The sequence below is a fragment of the Ranitomeya imitator genome, chromosome 4 (assembly GCF_032444005.1).
Source record: "Ranitomeya imitator isolate aRanImi1 chromosome 4, aRanImi1.pri, whole genome shotgun sequence".
Lineage (NCBI taxonomy): Eukaryota > Metazoa > Chordata > Amphibia > Anura > Dendrobatidae > Ranitomeya > Ranitomeya imitator.
This window is the reverse complement of record NC_091285.1, coordinates 579774219-579795031: the sequence shown is the minus strand read 5'-3', so window position 1 is coordinate 579795031 and position 20813 is coordinate 579774219. Positions and strand designations below refer to the sequence as shown.

Genomic DNA, 20813 nt, shown 5'->3' with positions numbered 1-20813 from the left:
CACAATCTACAAGGGTTAGGTGAGGATACAATAGGCGAGGGTAGAGCTGGTCATGCAGCGGCTTGGTCGAGCGGTGGTTACTGCAGGTCGTAGGCTTGTCGGAAGAGGTGAGCCAGAACCAACACATTTCTGCCAAGTCGTGCCAGGATCTCACCCATGAAGATTGTGTAGTCCATCGCTTGCTCAGCCAGTAAGTCATAGTAAGTCTTCTGTGGTCCTCATGTCCGAAATGGACTTCTGCCCATTGATCCTGGGGTCGACCCACCCCCTTTCGGCCACACTCTCAAACATGTACAGGTGGGCATCATTGTCATCTGATGATTCCATTTTGGGGGATTGCCAAATGGACTGTTTTTCCAGATATCATGCACTGCCCGCGGAGTTCCTACTGTCTCTAGAACAGTCAGCAGCAGCTGGGTGGTTTCCAGTTATTGTTGGTAAAATATTTGTTACTGTTGGGTGGCTTTCATGAGTGCTTGAACCACTGCCTCCATCTCTGCAGAAATCCCCATCTGGGTTTGCCACAATCCCTTTACCCAGGACATACACAGGCAGCCGGCCAGAAGCACAAAATCTGGTTTTAGCGCTTGCCTCACTGTGTGTGCCCGCTTCAAGCCACCAATTGTGGGGATTTGATAGGCAATGGCAGGGAAACAGTAAAGAAGCACATGCAGGTTTTCAATTCAAGCTCAGCGTTTTATTCATACTAGCAGCAGAAAAAAAACACAGTCTTTCATCAGACAAAGCAAAAGTCCAGCTTGTTTAAACAACACAGGTTAGGGCCCGGATGTGCCAGTCCAGTCAGGTCTGATGTTGAAACAAAACATCCCTCAGCTTTCTCATCCCAAAAACACACTATGAGGAGTTCTGTCTATTTATGCTGTCCGAAGACCTGCAGCTGTGCAATCCGGGCGTTACCCCAAAAACCCAGGATAGCAGAGAAGGTCCAGGCCAGATCTTGACCTCCTTCCCTGCTGTTCACCAGTGCGAGAGACACTTGATGGAAGGAATATATCTCTGATCCAGCACCGTACCCCTCACTGCGTCACAGCCTCCATATGAAATTATACAAAAAAGGCTGCATAGTAAGGGCCCAACTACTGGAATAAGTCTATATTATGATGATATTGTAATTATTGTGAAAATTCTTATGACGAAAGCTACAGAAATGCCATCTTTAGCTATAGATATTTAATATTACATTACGTTACACTGTTTTCCTAACAGAATAAACATGACTATAAAAGCTTTATCAGTTCTTATTTGGCCATAAGGGATTTTTTTAACGTATCTAAAAACATGGACCGTTTTTTGATCATTTTAACCAGTCTGTCACTTTTTAATGCCTGTGTTTCATCAGTGTTTTTTCACACATGAAAACATAAAAACAATGCAAATTTTGACCCATGACACAGACAAAAAAATAATCCAGTCTTCGTCAGTCTTTTGAGGATGCGTGGTCTACAGAACCACCGATGTGCGAATAGCTCCATAGACTATAATGGGATGAGTTCAGGCTGTGAAAATCAAAAGATGGCATACATACGTGAATCACGGACATCTGAATGAGGCCTTATAAGTGAATAAAATCTTGCAAAACGTGTTCAGAAAGGAGAAATAAAGCTGCGGCCAAATACTCTGCGACTGTCACGCACGTCGCAGCTGTGGCCTACTCAATCACGGCATTTCACCATCAGGATCTAAGCTTTATTATGCCAACCGAGGCTTACCTTGTTTGAAGGATAGAAGGTGGCAAATTATAGGTGGCAATTTCCCAGCTGGAACCCTAACTAGTTAATAATAACACGGCGCCCGCCTGCATGCCAGGCATGAGGAACAGCTGGTAAAGCAGCACTCTCACTCCATTAAGAAATGAGGTGCGTGTGCCCTGTCACAGGATATGTATTTTTAAGCAGGTGTTGGAGAGTCGCTGCCGCAAGCAATTTTCTGCCCGAGGGAGGTGCAGGTGGCAGCAATGGGTCAATTAAATAAGGTTCCTTTATTCTACAGAATAGCCATTATATATCGAGTACAGGGATAGGTTTCTATCTGTAAGGGACTATCCTGGGTGATTCTATCATAGAAGTATCAGATGAAAAATGGGAATGATTTCCAATTATACAAGTATGGGGATATTAATTAGAACTGCAGCTACATTTACTGACCAGGTAAAAGTAAAATTAGGAATGGATTTACTATGCAGTTATGTAATTCTATGCCAAGATCTGCTGCACGTACGCTCTGTAAATCCCTGATATACTGTACACCTGACGTATAGGGCAGCACGGTGGCTCAGTGGGTAGCACTGTTACTGTGTAGCACTGGGGTCCTGGGCTCAAATCCCACCAAGGATGACATCTGTAAGGAGTTTGTATGTTCTCCCTGTGGGTTTCCTCCGGGTTCCCCGGTTTCCTCCCACACTCCAAACACATACTGATAGGAAATTTTGATTGTGATCCCCAATGGGGACAGTGATGATGATGTCTGTAAAGGGCTGCGGAATTAATGGTGCTATACAAGTAAAATATATGCTCAATATGAATTAATCATTTGTATTGTATGAAATGAAATATATGATGCAGCTACTAGTAGGAGCAAATGTTTTTATTTTTCATACTCCTGGGATCTAATATTAAATTTTTGCTATTGAGTTCCACCTTGCTGGTTTGCAAATATTTGTCATCAGCATTGGCCATTGGGAGATTGAGGAAAAGTTTGTTGAGGATCTGTGTTCAATTTGCAGAGGGAGTGTGATATGTTGCCCTTTTTTGCACTTTGGTTAGAGGCCCCCATACACATTAGATTGAAGTTGGACAAAACGGACAATTTCGACAAAATCGATCATTTTTCGTTGCAATTTTGGATGACCAAAGAGCGAACGCCGATGGAGTTTAGAATGATGAACGTTTGTAGTCGTTCCAAAGAATCGATGGAGCGTGTCGGGTATCCTCGCTCAACTATTGCCAATGGCACAATGTGTATGTGCTGAGTGTTCAAAAAATGAAAGATATTGTTGTTTTTTTTGTTTTAGCTTCTCGCGTGGGTGTTGATCCACAATTATCGAAGAGTTATTTTTTGCTATATATCAAAAATGGATGGCTTTATCTTCCAGATACACATTTCCGATGAAATTGTATAACGTATGGCGAAGTCTTGAAACAAATCTTTGTATGAATGATGATCGGTCATTGTTTGATTTCATCTCGTGCTTGAGGGTCTTAAAAAACATAAAAAAATAAAACAAAGAAGTACTGCTATTGAACCAAGTTTCATTGTAGTGTGATTCATCACTACAGGGGAGCTCAGGAGCCTCTGTGGGTGCAGAGTTCCCAGAATCCACTCTGTAGGAGGGCAGCCATGTGTGTGGTTTCCTCCATATTAAAATAACACAAAAATGCCAGAAATAGAAAACAAGTTAGAAAATAGGAATTCACAAATACTGACTCACATGTAACATATGGAATATGTAAGAAAAAGACCTGTGACATAACATTTACTGGAATTCCCAAGGGTCACGCTACGGCTACACTCACACATCCATTAACCCGTCAATGTGTGGTCCGTTTATTCACTGGACAGAACACGGACCCATAGCGTTTCGGCGATCCATACACGTATCAGTTTCAAAAATGGATCTGTGTGTCCGGCCCACGAGACTCCGAGCAGGTCCTGTTTTCATTCCTATCAGACTCTTGTTATATTAGATTATGGGGATCCATCAGACACAGATGAAAACGGAAAATATACATTTTTTATTTGTGTTGCATTTGTTTTTCACTGATCCACTGATGTTAATAGCATTCTAACACCTTGCGTTGACGGCACTGAGAGCCCCGCTGGCGGGAGGAAACAAGCTTTAATCCCCCTGGCAGTGTTCGGCTTCCAGTCACAGGGTGACACCGGTGCGGGTTCAGTCACTACTCTGTGTATAGAGAGCGACAGCCGAAACCGCATCCCTGGAACTGACTGACAGCCGGCCCAGCATTAAGGCCGGTCTGAGCTTGGCCTTCAAATATGTTCATGCTAAGTTTTTTGAGGAATTTAAAAACTCGAATAATTAATTCATTAAGGTGTTTATGCCAAAATTCTGGTGGGTGACACAAGGCGTGCCTACGCCTGTTTGTCTAATGCATGCAAAGTTGTCATTTTGGTGACATAACTTACTCCAGAAATGTACTCCAATCCCTGGCTAGAGTACATCTCTGTTGGAGGCACACAGCACTTGTAAAATGCACCTAACTCATTAAGTGGTGTGCGCTTTTCAATTAATCAGATGCATCTTACTCCTTCATGTCCCTTAATTAAAAGTAATCTGTCAACAGGTTTTTGCTTCTCCATTGGGGAACAGTAAAATGTAGGGAAAGAGTACCTGATTCCAGAGATGTATCACTTACTTTACTGGGTGACGCAATAAGAGTTTTCTCTTCTGTAGGCCGGTTTCACACGTCAGTGGCTCCGGTACGTGAGGTGACAGTTTCCTCACGTACCGGAGACAATGACTCACGTAGACACATTAAAATCAATGTGTCTCTGCACATGTCAACATGTTTTCACAGACTGTGTGTCTGTTTGAAAAACACGGAGACATGTCAGTGTTTGTGGGAACGCACGGATCACACGGACCCATTAAAGTCAATGGGTCCGTGTAAAACACGTACCGCACACGGGTGCTGTCCGTGTGAAGTCCGTGTGCCGTGCAGGAGACAGCGCTACTGTAAGCGCTGTCCCCCCCGCGTGTGGTGCTGAAGCCCCATTCATTTCTTCTTCCCAGCAGCGTTTGCTGGAGAGAAGGAATGAATAATCTTTTTTTTTTTCTTTCCCCTCAAAAATAAAGTTTGTGCGTCCCCTCCCGCCTCCCATCCCCTGTGCGCCTCCCCCCGCTTGCCAGGAAATACTCACCCAGCTCCAGCGATGTCCCCTCTCAGCGGCTGCAGACTGTGCTGTGTGAGCGGTCACGTGGTCATTACAGCGAGGAATATGCGCATATTCCTCACTGTAATGAGCGGGACCACGTGACCGCTCACACAGGGCCTGCTGCAGCCACTGAGAGGAGACATTGCTGGAGCTGGGAGCTGGGTGAGTATTTACTGGCAAGCCGGGGGGGGGGGGGGGGGGCGCACAGGGGATGGGAGGCGGGAGGGGACGCACAACTTTATTTTTAAGGGGAAAGAAAGAAAAAAAAAAGATTATTCATTCATTCTTTCCAGCGAACGCTGCTGGGAAGAAGGGATGAATACCGGCTTCAGCACCGCACGCAGGGGACAGCGCTTAACTGTAGCGCTGTCTCCTGCATGGTCCAAGTGGTCCTCAGTCGGCACATGGGCGGCACACTGCTGCCGCACGTGTGCCACACTGATGTGCTCCGTAAGCACACGGACACGGATAATTCCGGTACCGGAATTATCTGGACGTGTGGGCAGGTCGTAGATGTAGCAGAGCTCAGAAAGCTGACCCCACCCACACCACTGATTGGCAGCTTTCTATGTACATTGTATATTGACAGAAAACTGCTAATAAGTCGGATGAACTGCTGGCATTAATACGGACCCAGAGGGATTACAAGGAATGCAGTTTGATGTGTTTTACTGAAACATGGTTACGTGGCGAGATCCGGGACTCAAGTGTCTCAGTACCAGGATTTCACATGGTCCGGGCGGATAGAGACACTATGAAGAGCGGCAAAAAAAAGGGCGGTGGAGTTATACTCTACATAAACAATGGTTGGTGCAATCAGGGGCATGTGACTGTAAGGGAGCGCCATTGTTGTCCTAACATTGAATTGCTAGTTGTTGGACTCAGACCTTACTATATTCCTAGAGAATTTTCGCTTGTTACTGCAATAGTGTTGTACATACCACCAACTGCAAACCATGAGGCTGCAGGTGAATTGCTGTCAGGAGTCATTGCTCGGCTCCAGCTGAAACATCCCAACTCGCTTACTGTAATCTCTGGGGATTTTAACCGGGCTACAATTTCTACTGCCTTAACTAAATTCTATCAATTTGTTAAATGTACAACATGTGACAAAATTACTTTCGACTTACTCTATGCGAATGTCAAGAATGCTTATTCATCGTCTACCCTGCCGCCCTTGGGGAAGTCTGATCACAATCTTATACTATTGTCACCAGTCTACCAACCTGTTGTTAGAAAACAGCCTGCTACCATTAAATCAGTTAGAATGTGGAGTCCAACAAATGAACAGGCTGTGCAGGATTGCTTTCATCTTACAGACTGGGATGTGTTGCTTGGGACAATGGACGAGTATACTAATGTTAATGAAGTGGTTGGTAGAGTGACTGACTACATTAAAGGTACCGTCACACTAAGCGACACTGCAGCGATACCGACAACGATCCGGATCGCTGCAGCGTCGCTGTTTGGTCGCTGGAGAGCTGTCACACAGACAGCTCTCCAGCGACCAACGATGCCGGTAACCAGGGTAAACATCGGGTAACTAAGCGCAGGGACGCGCTTAGTAACCCGATGTTTACCCTGGTTACCATCCTAAAAGTAAAAAAAAACAACCACTACATACTTACCTACAGCCGTCTGTCCTCCAGCGCTGTGCTCTGCTCTCCTCCTGTACTGGCTGTGAGCACAGCGGCCGGAAAGCAGAGCGGTGACGTCACCGCTCTGCTTTCCGGCTGCCCGACGCTCACAGCCAGTACAGGAGGAGTGCAGAGCACAGCGCTGGAGGACAGACAGCGGTAGGTAAGTATGTAGTGGTTGTTTTTTTTTACTTTTAGGATGGTAACCAGGGTAAACATCGGGTTACTAAGCGCGGCCCTGCGCTTAGTTACCCGATGTTTACCCTGGTTACCAGTGAAGACATCGCTGAATCGGTGTCACACACGCCGATTCAGCGATGTCTGCGGGGAGTCCAGCGACCAAATAAAGTTCTGGACTTTCTTCCCCGACCAGCGACAGCACAGCAGGGGCCTGATCGCTGCTGCCTGTCACACTGGACGATATCGCTAGCGAGGACGCTGCAACGTCACGGATCGCTAGCGATATCGTCTAGTGTGACGGTACCTTAACTTCTGCACTGATATGTTGGTGCCGGCTAAAAAGATTAGGTGTTTTGCAAACAACAAGCCATGGATAACAAAGGAATTGAAGCATTTGCTCAACAGGAAAAAAAAGGCATTTAAACTAGGTGACAAAGAGGAAATTAAAATGATACAGCATGAATTGAAACATAAAATAAAGGAGGCCCAGGAAGCCTCCAGAATTAAACTTGAAAAGAAACTGTCCCACAATAATACCAGGGAGGTTTGATCAGGAATGAAATTACTGACTGGGCTTAAGGTAAGGTCTGAATATGATGGTGGAACAATGGACAAAGCTAATGAGATGAATGAGTATTTCAACAGTACATGTGCACTGCCAACTGATAGTGGATGGGACTTGGGTGCAAATTCTGCAACATCGATATTGGAGGAGGAGCAGACTAATTTTAGAGTATCCAAAAATGATGTGAGGAGGCAGTTTAAGTCACTTAACATTGGTAAAGCAGCAGGACCAGATGGACTCAGCTCACATGTCCTTAAAGTTTGTGCAGACCAGCTGTGTACTGTCTTTGCACGCCTATTTAATGGAAGTATACAAACACAGAGGGTACCTGTGTTATGGAAAACTTCCTGTCTGGTGCCGGTACCCAAGACTTCTTCTCCTGCAACCCTAAATGACTATCGTCCTGTAGCCTTAACATCTCATGCTATGAAGGCCTTGGAAAGATTAGTGCTTGCTCACTTAAGACCAAAGGTCAATGCTTTTATCGATCCCCTTCAGTTTGCCTACCGACATAGATTGGGGGTGGATGATGCTATTCTTTCTCTGTTACATAAGGTACATTCATTTCTGGAGACTGACGGAACCACGGTGCGAGCGATGTTCTTCGATTTCTCGAGTGCATTTAACTCCCTGCAGCCACTTTTACTACACAAAAAGATGACTGATATGAAGGTGGAGGTGGGGATGAGAAATTGGATAACTGACTACCTATCAGATCGGCCACAGTTTGTACAGATGGGAGCAGTGGTGTCAAGCAGATTATTGAGCAGTGTAGGTGCCCCCCAGGGAACGGTGCTTGCGCCCTTTCTATTCACATTGTATACATCAGACTTTCAGTATAAATGTGATCTTTGCCACCTTCAAAAATTTTCGGATGACTCCGTGGTTGTGGGATGCATTAGGGGAGATCAGGGGGATGAGGAATACAGAAGTGTGGTGTCGAATTTCGTGGATTGGTGCAATGGTAACTATCTACAACTAAATGTTAAGAAAACTAAGGAGTTGGTGGCCAACTATAGCAGGATAAAGATGGAATGCTTACCGATCACTATTGCTGGTCAGGAGGTAGAGCAGGTGGAGAGTTACAAATATTTGGGGGTCCATTTGGATAGCAAACTGGACTGGAGATGCCACTCAGAGTTTGTCTACAAGAAGGGGATGAGCAGACTGTATTTCCTAAGGAAACTGAACTCTTTTAATGTGTGCAGCAAAATGTTAGAAATGTTCTACCAATCTGTAGTGGCAAGTGCCATCTTTTTTTGCAATCACATGCTGGGGTAGTAGTGTGCGGGCCTCTGATGCTAATAAGCTGAATAAGATTATTAAGAAGGCAAGTTCTGCTGTGGGTTGTAATCTGGACTCTTTTGGGGAGGTAGTGGAGAAAAGAACTCCGAAAAAGTGTATGGCAATTATGAACAATAATGCACATCCACTATATGAGCTATTCATGAGACAGAAGAGCACCTTCAGCAACCGGCTTATACTTCTGAGGTGTAAGAAGGAAAAATATAGGAAATCGTTTGTGCCAACTGCCATGGGAATGTACAACAATAACACTAGGGTTAAATCATAAAGGTGACTTTCTACTTATTTCTCTACATTTCAGTTCAATCGTTGTGTATGTCCTATTCTAATGTATAATGTTCTTCTGTCAACTCCACTGTCATGTCAACTATGTAATTCCTTTATGATTTTTATGATTGCTGCTGTGATACCATAATTTCCCACGGGATCAATAAAGTGTATCGTATCATATCGTATCGTAATCAGTGGTTGGACCAGGGGGCACGAGGGCAGCTAGTCCAGCAGTCATAATGTCCTGCTGATAACACACTGATAGTACTGAAACAGCAGCACCCAGTCTAGTATTTGACACATCACTGAAATCAGGGCAGCACGGTGGCTCAGTGGTTAGCACTGCAGCCTTGCAGCGCTGGGGTCCTGGGTTCTAATCCCATCTTGGACAACATCTGCAAGGAGTTTGTATGTTCTTCCTGTGTTTGCGTGGGTTTCCTCCAGGTTCTCCGGTTTCCTCCCACACTCCAAAGACATACTGATAGGGAATGTAGATTGTGAGCCCCATCGGGGACAGCGATGATAATGTGTGCAATCTGTAAAGTGCTGCGGAATATGTTAGCGCTATATAAAAATAAAGAATATTATTTATTATTATTAAATCAGTGTCTGAGCCCCTACCTCATGGTGTTCTCAGATTATATAGCCAAAACCTGCTGACGGATTCCTTGGCTTGTATAACGCCGATCTCAATGAACCAGCCCCTAATTTTTTTTAAAGTGGAAGCTGCTTCAGGAAACGCTCCTTCTCTGGGGAGTTTTGGAGTATTTTTTTTTCCCGAAAAGGTTCTGAACAGTATTTTTGCTAAGTGTTTTCGTAGCCTATTGATAGTTTGGAACGGATTTCATCAAGTTGTGCTTCTTTTTCTACCAGTAGTTATTCGAAACCTCTTCAGGCAAAAAAGAATCCTGAAAACTCCTCATACGAACACACAAAGATGATGTCCAATAGAAATTAATAGGAAAAGTCTTTCAGGTGTTTTTAAAGCAGTATTTGAGGAGGATTTTGGCGATGATCAACTTCTAAAACAACTATTAGGCTGCCGTCACACAAGCAGTATTTGGTCAGTATTTTACCTCAGTATTTGTAAGCCAAAACCAGGAGTGGAACAATTAGAGGAAAAGTATAATAGAAACACGTCACCACTTCTGTATTTATCACCCACTCCTGGTTTTGACTTACAAATACTGAGGTAAAATAGTGACCAAATACTGCTAGTGTGACGGTAGCCTAATAATACTGATAGTGTGACGGCAGCCTTAGTCTGCTTCTGATATTCAACATATTTTTTTCTGGACCTGGCCTTCTACATGGGGCTCCATTATAGCGGAGGCTCAAACCATTTCCCCTCTCTCACTAAAACTTTACAGCTGGCACCCAAATTTAGAATTATTGTCTGATGTCCAGATTATGACCGCAGTAATAACTCCAGAAAACATGGCTCCCCCGTGGTCATAGATGGTGTGCTGAAGGTTAAGTTCCCATAAAGATTTTTTTGACGCAAAATCTTACATTTCCAGCAATGTGGATGGGATTTATTTACGCTGCGTAAACCGATCTGCGGTGCGTGTTTCAAACCCACAACATGTCAATTTCTCTTGCGGGTACGCAGAGTTTTATGTGCAGATTTTCCCCATAGACTTACATTAGATGCAAAAAATCTGCAGGCAAAAAAAAACACATCCGGAAACTCACTAAAAAAAAATGCATGTAACGCACATGAGTGTATTAATAAAGTTTTGTCAAAGACAAATACCAGGAAGTATCAAAAACAAAGAAACCTTATTTAAAATATGACGGCTATGATTAATTAAGACTGGTGATTTTCTCTTCGGTTTCGATGAGACGATGTGGTGGAGTGAGATGCTCCCGATTCGTTAATAGGTGCACGCACCAGAAATCTGAACTGGTTCCTGACTGGAGTAAGATTTCTTACTCAGAGAACGTCACAAATCGTCATCACAAGCCGTGGTGTCATACCCCCCGCTCAGCCCAATTTGGAGAAGCTTGGAGAAACTGGGGTGAAAACACCAAAAGTTGCAGAGTTTTTGCGCAATTCTAAGTTGTGCCAAGACTTTGTGACTTTTCAAAGCAATTTACTCCAGAATATAGATGAATCGGACCTGACACAACAAAAAGAGACAATAACCGCAGCATCACACCATGATAAAAACACAAGGAAAAAGATGCAAGTAGGCTACTTTCACACTAGCGTCGGAATCTCCCCGTCGCAATGCGTCGGGCAGAGATTCCAACGTTAGCGTTTGATGCACTGCACAACGGGTGCAGCGGATGCATTTCTCCGCCTTAGGCTACTTTCACACTAGCGTCGGGTTACCGACGCTAGCGTTGTTTGCGCCGCACAACGGGTGCAGCGGATGCAGATTTTCATCGCATCCGCTGCCCCATTGTGAGGTGCAGGGAGGTGGAGGAGGAGTTCCGGCCGCGCATGCACGGTCGGAAAAAGCAGTCCGTCGGCAGCAAAAAACGTTACATGTAGCGTTTTTTGCTCCCGACGGTCCGCCACAACACGGCGCAACCGTCGCAATGCGTCGCTAATGTTAATCTATGGGGCAAAAACGCATCCTGCAAACAACTTTGCAGGATGCGTTTTTTCCCATAAACGACGCATTGCGATGTATTGCAAAAAACGCTAGTGTGAAAGTAGCCCTAGGCTACTTTCACACTTGCGTCGTTTTGGCTTCCGTCACAATCCGTCGTGTTGGGAAAAAAACGCATCCTGCAAATGTGCCCGCAGGATGCGTTTTTTTCCCATAGACTTGTATTAGCGACGAATGCCGACGTATGGCCACACGTTTCGTCCGTCGTGCACTGGATCCGTCGGAATTTGGCATACCGTCGTCTGGAAAAATCATTCAACGTAACGTTTTTTTTGTCTGCGTAGGAAAAACGTGTAGAGATGGATCCTGCGGCATACGTCGTTGGCTAGAATGGAAGCCTATGGACGCAGGATCCGTCGTGGCATGTCGTATGACGGAATCCAGCGCTGGAATACGTCTTTTTACACTGAGCATGCTCAGAATCAGGATTTTGTAGGCCATTCACCAGACAGGCCCCAAATCTATATAAACCTGGCCTGGGGTGTCACCCCCAAATGTGCCAAGACTCCTGCCAGCATCCAGCCAGAAGCCAGCATCCAGCCAGAATCTGTGTGTGTTTGCGTGTGCCTGTGAACTATTATTGCCATCCTATTGGTCTCAAAAATAACATCAGAACATATGGTCGCAATCTTCACAAGCACTCCTTCCATTTCTGCCACTTTCTCTAAACCCTGTCAAAGATGGGGTGTAAAAACAGTCAATACATAGGTTTCCCTTAAAACGGATCCGTCATAAAAACGGATGAAACGGATGGTAAAAACGGACAAGATGGATGCAACGGATCCAGTTTTTCGATGGAACTGTCTAGTGGATCCGTTGAAACATTGTATGCGTTGCATCCATTTTTCACTATTTTTGACGCATCCGTCGATTCATCACGCCGACGCATTGTGACGGCCGCCAGACGACGCAAGTGTGAAAGAAGCCTAAGGCTACTTTCACATTAGCGTCGTGCACTGCACGTCGCAATGCGTCGTTTAGGAGAAAAAACGCATCCTGCAAAATTGCTTGCAGGATGCGTTTTTTCTCAATTGACTAACATTAGCGTCGCATTGCAATGCTTTGCCACACGTCGCAACCGTCGTGCGACGGTTGCGCCGTGTTGTGGCGGACCGTCGGCAGCAAAAAACGTTACATGTAACGTTTTTTGCTGCGTTGTGTCCGCCATTTCCGACTGCGCATGCACGGCCGGAACTCCGCCCCCACCTCCCCGCAACTCACAATGGGGCAGCGGATGCGATGGAAAAATGCATCCGCTGCCCCCGTTGTGCGGCGCTTGCACAGTATGTGTCGGTACGTCGGGCAGACCCAGCGCGACGGCCCCGTACCGACGCTAATGTGAAAGTAGCCTAAGTTAATATAGGTAATGGGTGCAGAAAATCTGCAGCATGAAAATCTCACCAAATACTGATGGTGGGAGCGTAGCCTTACACCATCGTGGGGACGATCTGATACAATGCATGATGATCTCAGGTCTGTGCATGGCTACTCGGCCTTTCAATTAAAATCCATGAAGTTCAAAATGGAAAGCATTAGTGACAGGCAGAGGTCTGACCTCCAGCGATCAGTAAATTGGGATATGGGATACATTTTGATTTTGGGGTGACAAATACATAACTTGCTGCCTCCAATGTAAAATATGTACCAGGGCGGCCTATCACACCATGCCAGATATTGAGCTAACTGCAGGGTATGGCCGGCGTCACACTCAGCGTATAAAAATACGGTCCATAATTTACGGCCGTAATACGCAGAAAAGTCCCCAAAATAGTGGTCCGTATCTCCTCCGTAGGCAGGGTGTGTCAGCGTATTTTGCACATGGCATCCTCCGTATGTAATCCGTATGGCATCCGTACTGCGAGATCCGCAGGCTTGCAAAACCGACATACGGACATACAATGGATCCATGTTCTCAAAAAATCATAAAAACATATATACTGTCATATATATATATATGTCATTAAGACATATATTTATATATATATATATATATATATATATATATATACATATATATATATATATATATATATATATATATATATATATTTATATTTACTTCAGCGCGATATAGCAGAAAGCCGGTAATTCAATTGCCGGCTTTTGCTATCTCCTTCCTAAACCCGACATGATATGAGACATGGTTTACATACAGTAAACCATGTCATATCCCCCCTTTTTTTTGCATATTCCACACTACTAATGTTAGTAGTGTGTATGTGCAAAATTTGGGCGCTCTAGCTATTAAATTTAAGGGTTAAATGGCGGAAAAAATTGGCGTGGGCTCCCGCGCAATTTTCTCCGCCAGAGTAGTAAAGCCAGTGACTGAGGGCAGATATTAATAGCCTGGAGAGGGTACACATTTATTGCATAGTTACATAGTTATTAAGGTCGAAGGAAGACTATATGTCCATCCAGTTCAATCCATAGCCTAACCTAACATGCCCTAACATGTTGATCCAGCCCCCCCCCCCTGGCTAAAAACATCTGCCCCCAGCCACCCCAGAAAAGGCACATCTGTAAGATGCGCCTATTCGGGCACTTGGTCACTCTCTTCCCATTCCCGTAGAGCGGTGGGATATGGGGTAATGAAGGGTTAATGTCACCTTGCTATTGTAAGGTGACATTAAGCCAGATTAATAATGGAGAGGCATCAATTATGACACCTATCCATTATTAATTCAATAGCATGAAATGGTTAAAAAAACACACACACACATTATTAAAAATCATTTTAATGAAATAAACACACAGGTTGTTTTAATATTTTATTGCTCTCTCAATCCACCTGAAGACCCTCGCTCTGTAACAAAGGAAAAATAATAAACCAACAATATACATACCTTCCGATGATCTGTTCCTGGAAAGCTCCCAGGCTCGAGTTCATATGAGGACATCCAACAGAGGGCGCATCACCGCGAATGAAGGTAACTACAGGTCATTGACCTACATTACCTTCATTCCCCAGGGTTTTACAGTCAGGAGCACAGCTGCATTATTATTTTAACCCCTTCAGATGGATTTACATCGTGGGACGTTACAGATCATCGGAAGGTATGTATATTGTTGGTTTATTATTTTTCCTTTGTTACAGAGCGAGGGTCTTCAGGTGGATTGAGAGAGCAATAAAATATTACAACAACCTGTGTGTTTATTTCATTAAAATAATTTTTAATAATGTGTGTTTTTTTAACCATTTCATGCTATTGGATTAATAATGGATAGGTGTCATAATTGACGCCTCTCATTATTAATCTGGCTTAATGTCACCTTACAATAGCAAGGTGACATTAACCCTTCATTACCACATATCCCACCGCTACACGGGAATGGGAAGAGAGTGGCCAAGTGCCAGAATAGGCGCATCTTACAGATGTGCCTTTTCTGGGGTGGCTGGGGGCAGATGTTTTTAGCCAGGGGGGGCCAATAACCATGGACCCTCTCCAGGCTATTAATATCTGCCCTCAGTCACTGGCTTTACTACTCTGGCGGAGAAAATTGGGCGGGAGCCCACGCCAATTTTTTCCGCCATTTAACCCTTAAATTTAATAGCTAGAGTGCCCAAATATTGCACATACACACTACTAACATTAGTAGTGTGGAATATGCAAAAAAAAAGGGGAATATGAGATGGTTTACTGTATGTAAACCATGTCTCATATCAGGTCGGGTTTAGGAAGGAGATAGCAAAAGCCGGCAATTGAATTACCGGCTTTAAAGCTACCTAGCGTTGTATTAAATATTAATATATATACATATATGTGTCTCAATGACTGAATTGCCGGCTTTTCTCTCTAACACCGCTGCGTATTTCTCGCAGGTCACACTGCTGTTCCGTGTGTAATCCGTATTTTTCTGGCCCCCATAGACTTTCATTGGCGGATTTATTTTTTTGCGCAATACGGTGACAAACGCAGCATGCTGCGATTTTCTACAGCCGTAGAAGACCATATAATACGGATCAGTAAAATACGGCTGATAGGAGCTGGGGCATAGAGAAGCATTGTACAGTATGCAATCCGTATTTTCAGCACCTCTCTTACGTCCGTAAAACACGGTAGTGTGACGCCAGCCTATGACTGACAGTAGCAGACAATGGCTCCTGATAAGATTTCCTACATGACAATCTGTCACCTGCCTTGATGAGCTGACAACACAACAATCCCAATCTACAGCACCCGCCTTGTACTGGACTGACCTGCTGCCCGGGGGATACGTGACTTGTTGGAGGATGTGGTCTACTGTCCAGGAGATCTGACACCAATGTTTTCTGGTTCAGTTTTGCAGCTTCATGCTGAGGAGTCCTATGTAATAAATGTTATAAAATTGCACAGTTATGAATCCTTATCAGCACACTGGCACTAATGCACATCCGTGGGGGCACTCACCATTTATAGACAGCTGGTGTATACTTCTCCTTATTGTCCTGCACAATGGTCATTGGGCTGCAGCTGATGTAACTTAGGTAGTCCTGGGTGTGCTTCTGCCAAACAGACAACACTGCAAGTGTGAATTTAGGCAGAGAAATCTGCAACACATCTACACAAAGCATTAGTTCATCAGTAGTGATGAGTGAACGTGCTTGGATAACATGTTATCTTGGGCGAGTATCTTCCACGTGCTGGAATAATATGTTTGAGTCCCTGCGGCTGCACGTCTCGTGGCTGTTTTACAGATGCAATTGTCTGTCTCTTAGGCAATCCCTGCATGCATTGCTGTTGTTGAACAGCCGGAAGACATGCAGCCGCGGGGATTCGAACATATTATTCGAGCACGCCGAAGTCACTCAGTTAGCACCCGAGCATGCTCATATAACACCTTATCCAAGCACGTTCCCTCATCACTATTGCAGCTGTCTAACAGCCTCAATACACGCAACTGCAAGGATTCGAACATATTACTTGAGCACACCCAAGATACTCGGATAACACACTATTCTAGCACAATCGCTCATCATTATTCATCAGTAATTTACAACATTTTGTTTTCACGGATCAGCTTACAAAATGTACAACTTTGTAATAATCTTCACAGCTTTTACGATTTCTGCTTGCAGTCAGTGAATAAAGCTATTCTTGTGTAGGTCAAGAAGCTCAAAACTAGCCTGAATCCATTTCTGCTCAGGCATGGAGAGCTGACAGGCCAATACAAGCCCTACATCTGTGTAAGCAACACAATTTAAAGTCAGATCTTACTAAGGCCTGTCCCACACGTCCAGATAATTCCGGTACCGAAAAAATCGGTACCGGAGTTATCCGTGTCCGTGAGCTCACGTAGGCCATCCGTGTGGCATACGTGCGGCACACATGTGCCGACTGGGTACCACACGGAGCGTGCAGGAGACAGCGCTAGAGATAAGCGCTGTCCCCTGCATCTGGTGCTGAAGCCGCCATTCATATCTTCTCTCCAGCAGCGTTCGCTGGATAGAAGATATGAAAAATCCTTTTTTTTTTTTCCGTGTTTAAAATAATGATCCCTGTCCCCATCCCCCTCCCACCCCTGTGCGCCCCCCGCTGTTAATAAAATACTCCCCCCCCTATGGGAGGTGGAGCCGCATATTTATGACTGTAATGGGCGGCACCACGTGACCGCTCATACAGGAGAAGCTGCGGCGAGGACAGGACGCTGCGAGGGAGCCGGGTGAGTATTTTAATAACAGTGGGCGGGCGCACAGGGGGTGGGAGGGGGGTGGGGACAGGGATCTTTGTTTAAAACACGAAAAAGAAAAAAAAAAAGGATTTTTCATATCTTCTTTCCATCGAACGCTGCTGAAGAGAAGATATGAATGGCGGCTTCAGCACAACGTGGGGGGGACAGCGCTTACTGTAGCGCTGTCTCCTGCACGGCACACGGACTGCACACGGACAGCGTGTTTTACACGGACCCATTGACTTTAATGGGTCCGTGTAATCCGTGCGCTCCCACAAACACTGACATGTCTCCGTGTTTTGCACACGGACACACGGTCCGTAAAAAAACACGCCGACATGTGCAGAGACACATTGATTTCAATGTGTCTATGTGAGTCAGTGTCTCCGGTACGTGAGGAAACTGTCACCTCAAGTACCGGAGCCACTGACGTGTGAAACCGGCCTTACTTGGGGTTGCACCAAGTTTGGAAGTTTTAATTAGTATGCAAGCAATATGTGTTAACTTCCCGATCGCTTGGGGGTTGGAGTGCTGAGACGCACACCGATCCCGAGAACCTGAGTCCGAAGAGCTCCATGTGAACGGAGCGACGGTCAGTCGTGCGCACTGCCACTCCATGCAATCTCTATGGCACCGGAGATAGCAGCACTCCCATTACTGGATGGAGATGCACATGATCAACCACTGCTCCATTCACATGGGGTTTTTTCAGAAGGTGGGGATTGCAGCGATCAGGAAAATTTTATTTATTCCATGGATAGGGAATAACATCCAAATAAATTGTGGAAGGGTGCGCTCATATCTGTGTTTAAACTCGGCAGGTGCAATGTGAGAAGACATTGCATTACACGTGCTGCTATGTTATTCAATTAGGCAATGCTCATCTGTGAGTTTTTCCTCATCTGGAATTGGGGTGAGGAAAAATTTGCAGCATGCTACATATGCTGGCGTAAAATGGCTGAGACTCTCCAAAAAAAAGTCAATGGATGCGAGAAAAAAGAAAAAATAAATAATAAAAAAAAAAAAAATCACACAGCACATGCATCATGAGTGTACCATGATCTCATAGGAAACCTGACATTTCATCAGCCAAAAACAGTAAATTCACAGCATGAACTGTAAGAATAGAACAGATATATAGATAGAATATAAGAAAAAAAAAGGTGCGTGGTCCCCATATTTTTCTTAACAAGCTGAGGGAAAGCAGACAGTTGAGGGCTAAAATTTCTCCTAGTACGATCAGTGACATCAGTAAGGCAACCGCAGCTCATCGGCTATGGACTCTGCTCACCTTGCTGACGTCAGCGCTCGGTAGTGAAGATGCATTCTCACGCACAGCACCTCCAGGATTCAGGGCTGAGCGGTAGCATTCTACGTCACCGATCAGCAATGCATCCAGATGTGGCGGAGTTGGGCTCGTGGCGGGACATATAGACTATCAGTGGACAGGTGAGGATTTTCTTGTTTTTTTTATTTTTGTTTGGATATTAATGAATGGATAAAAGAGGGTAGGGGAGTTTTTTGGTCAAATAACTCTGTGTTTGTTTTTTAACTTAAACTAACAGGGTTAGTAATGGGGGTGTCTTTTAGACGCCGGTCCATTACTAACCCCTGGGCATGATGTCAGCTGACATTACAAAACTGACACCAACCCAATACTATTATACCACTTGCCACTGCACCAGGACAAGAGGGAAGAGCCACAGCCAAGTGCATTTAATGGATGCACCATTTCTGGAGAGGATGATGTTATTAGTTTGTAAAGCAGGCAATATCAATGGCCCTTTCCTAGGCTATTAATATCAGCCCGCAGCTGTAGCTGTCTGCCTAGCCTTTGCTGGTTATTAAAAATAGGGGGGGGGGGGGACCACAAGTAATTTTGGGGGAAAGTCATCCCTTGTTAATAACCAGTAACGGCTAAGTAGACAGTTGTGAGTTGATATAAATAGCCTGGGAAGCTCCATGTTTATTACTCCTTTCCGAGACTATAAACATCTGCCCCCAGCTGTTGGTTTTTCCTCAGCTGGGTAAGAAAAATAGGGTGGACCCCACACCATTTTTAAAAAAAAATTATTTATTAGCTAAATACATGTACAGTAAGCTCCAGCTGTACTGCACTGATTATATATCTCAGTGGCATCTATCATCTATCTATGTCTACAAATAAGATCTTATTATTAGTTAGAAAACTATCTTGAAATGACAGAGAATTACTGTATGTAAAAACTGATGATAAAACGCATTGCATACGCACGTCATATGGATGCTAGGTGAGGAGAAAAAACGCACGACACTCTCCAACTCTTCTGGATGCAAATCTCAGCTCCTTTACGTATGCAGATGTGGGCGTCCCCTTATATTTATCCTCCCTGGGTCCAGCACTGCGTCTCTGCAGCTGCCCCCCGTCTCTGCTGATCGGCTGCAGTGGTGACATCGACTCAACAGTACAGCATCAGCCAACGTAAAAGGCACGAGCCACAGAAATCAGTGATTGGCTGCAGCGTTCTCCAAGTGACGTCACTGCTGCAGTCAATCAACAGATCTGGGCAGCTCTGGACTTGGGGAGGGCAAATGTAACCTCAATTTGTTGCTTCATATAAAATGGAGCCTGTCAGATAAAGAATGTTGAAAGGGAAGAATTCCCTTAAATTAACATTTATATTTTAAGGAATGATGACGCGTATATAGCACATATAGGTTCGTGTGGCCGGTTCTTACCCTCAGCCCCAGTTCTGTCCTATGAATGGCCGTCTCCAGGGCCTGGACATCCACAGTGGCCCCCGTCTCCTGACTCGTCTGCAGCAGATCCTTCTTCAGATGTTCCAAGTCATCCTGGACCTGTAATACAAGAATCGGCCATCTTGGCCAGGGGTCCTTCATATTCTGCACGTGATATATGTTATGGCTCTCCTTACAGGACAGACTGTAGTTCTTATAGGCGTCTGCGGCCCAGATTACAGTGCGCCCGGCTCACGGCTGGTAGGGGGCACAGTCCCCAGATAAATCACTTTATGTTCCCGTGATGAGGATCTGCTGTTGGAGATTTTCTGCGCCTATTACGTTACTTGCGTTTTATTCATTGCGTTTTTTTGTCTCGCGTTTTAAATAAAGCTGCTTTGATTTTGATACCTCCTTGTATGCGGCTTTGGCATTTTTACTGCACAATAAAAACCGTAAAAACAAACCCCACAAGACAAGGAAGAATTACGGATTTTTTTGCCGTTTCTCAGCATTTTTTTCTGGTTTTCAGTACAGTACGAACGGCGTCATTCCAAACTATAACTCGTCCCGCCAAAAAAAAAAAAACAACAACAATCGGTGGTACGCTGTGTGGATGGAAAAATAAAAAAGTTATGGGAAGAAGTGGGAACAAAAATGAGAATATTGGGGGAGGCGGGAGGGGTATAACTATGTATAGTGAGGGGCAGTGACCGTACTGGCTGACACGACACTGGGCGCCATGCGGGCACACCTGCCCTCCCACCGTCCCCAGGGTCCTACCTGAACCAGCAGGCGGCCCACAGGATCCGCGCCCCCCGATAATCCCGCCATGGATCCGCCCGGTGATCAGAGCCCTTCACCGCTGCTTGTGCTGCCATGACGACGAGACGCACTACAGAGCATACCATTTAAAACAGGGGGAGAGGGAATGTTCCATCTAGCACAATACGG

The 20813-nt window shown here is 45.0% G+C and overlaps 1 protein-coding gene across 3 annotated transcripts in view; it reads right to left on the bottom strand.

Annotated features, from left to right (window-relative positions):
* Nucleotides 1-20805, bottom strand: part of IQCH (IQ motif containing H) — a 158294-nt gene extending 137489 nt beyond the window's left edge. For all 3 annotated transcript variants that reach the window (XR_011320824.1, XM_069766407.1, XM_069766408.1), the window contains exons 1-4: nt 20643-20805; nt 19860-19979; nt 15881-15975; nt 15691-15796 (exon numbers count right to left, since the gene is read on the bottom strand). Coding sequence is in view for 2 of the 3 variants with exons in the window: in XM_069766407.1 (XP_069622508.1) it covers nt 15691-15796; nt 15881-15975; nt 19860-19979; nt 20643-20693 (372 nt within the window). In the remaining variant the exon portion in view is untranslated. The remainder of the gene's footprint in view (nt 1-15690; nt 15797-15880; nt 15976-19859; nt 19980-20642) is intronic.
* Between the last annotated feature and the right edge of the window lie 8 nt (nt 20806-20813).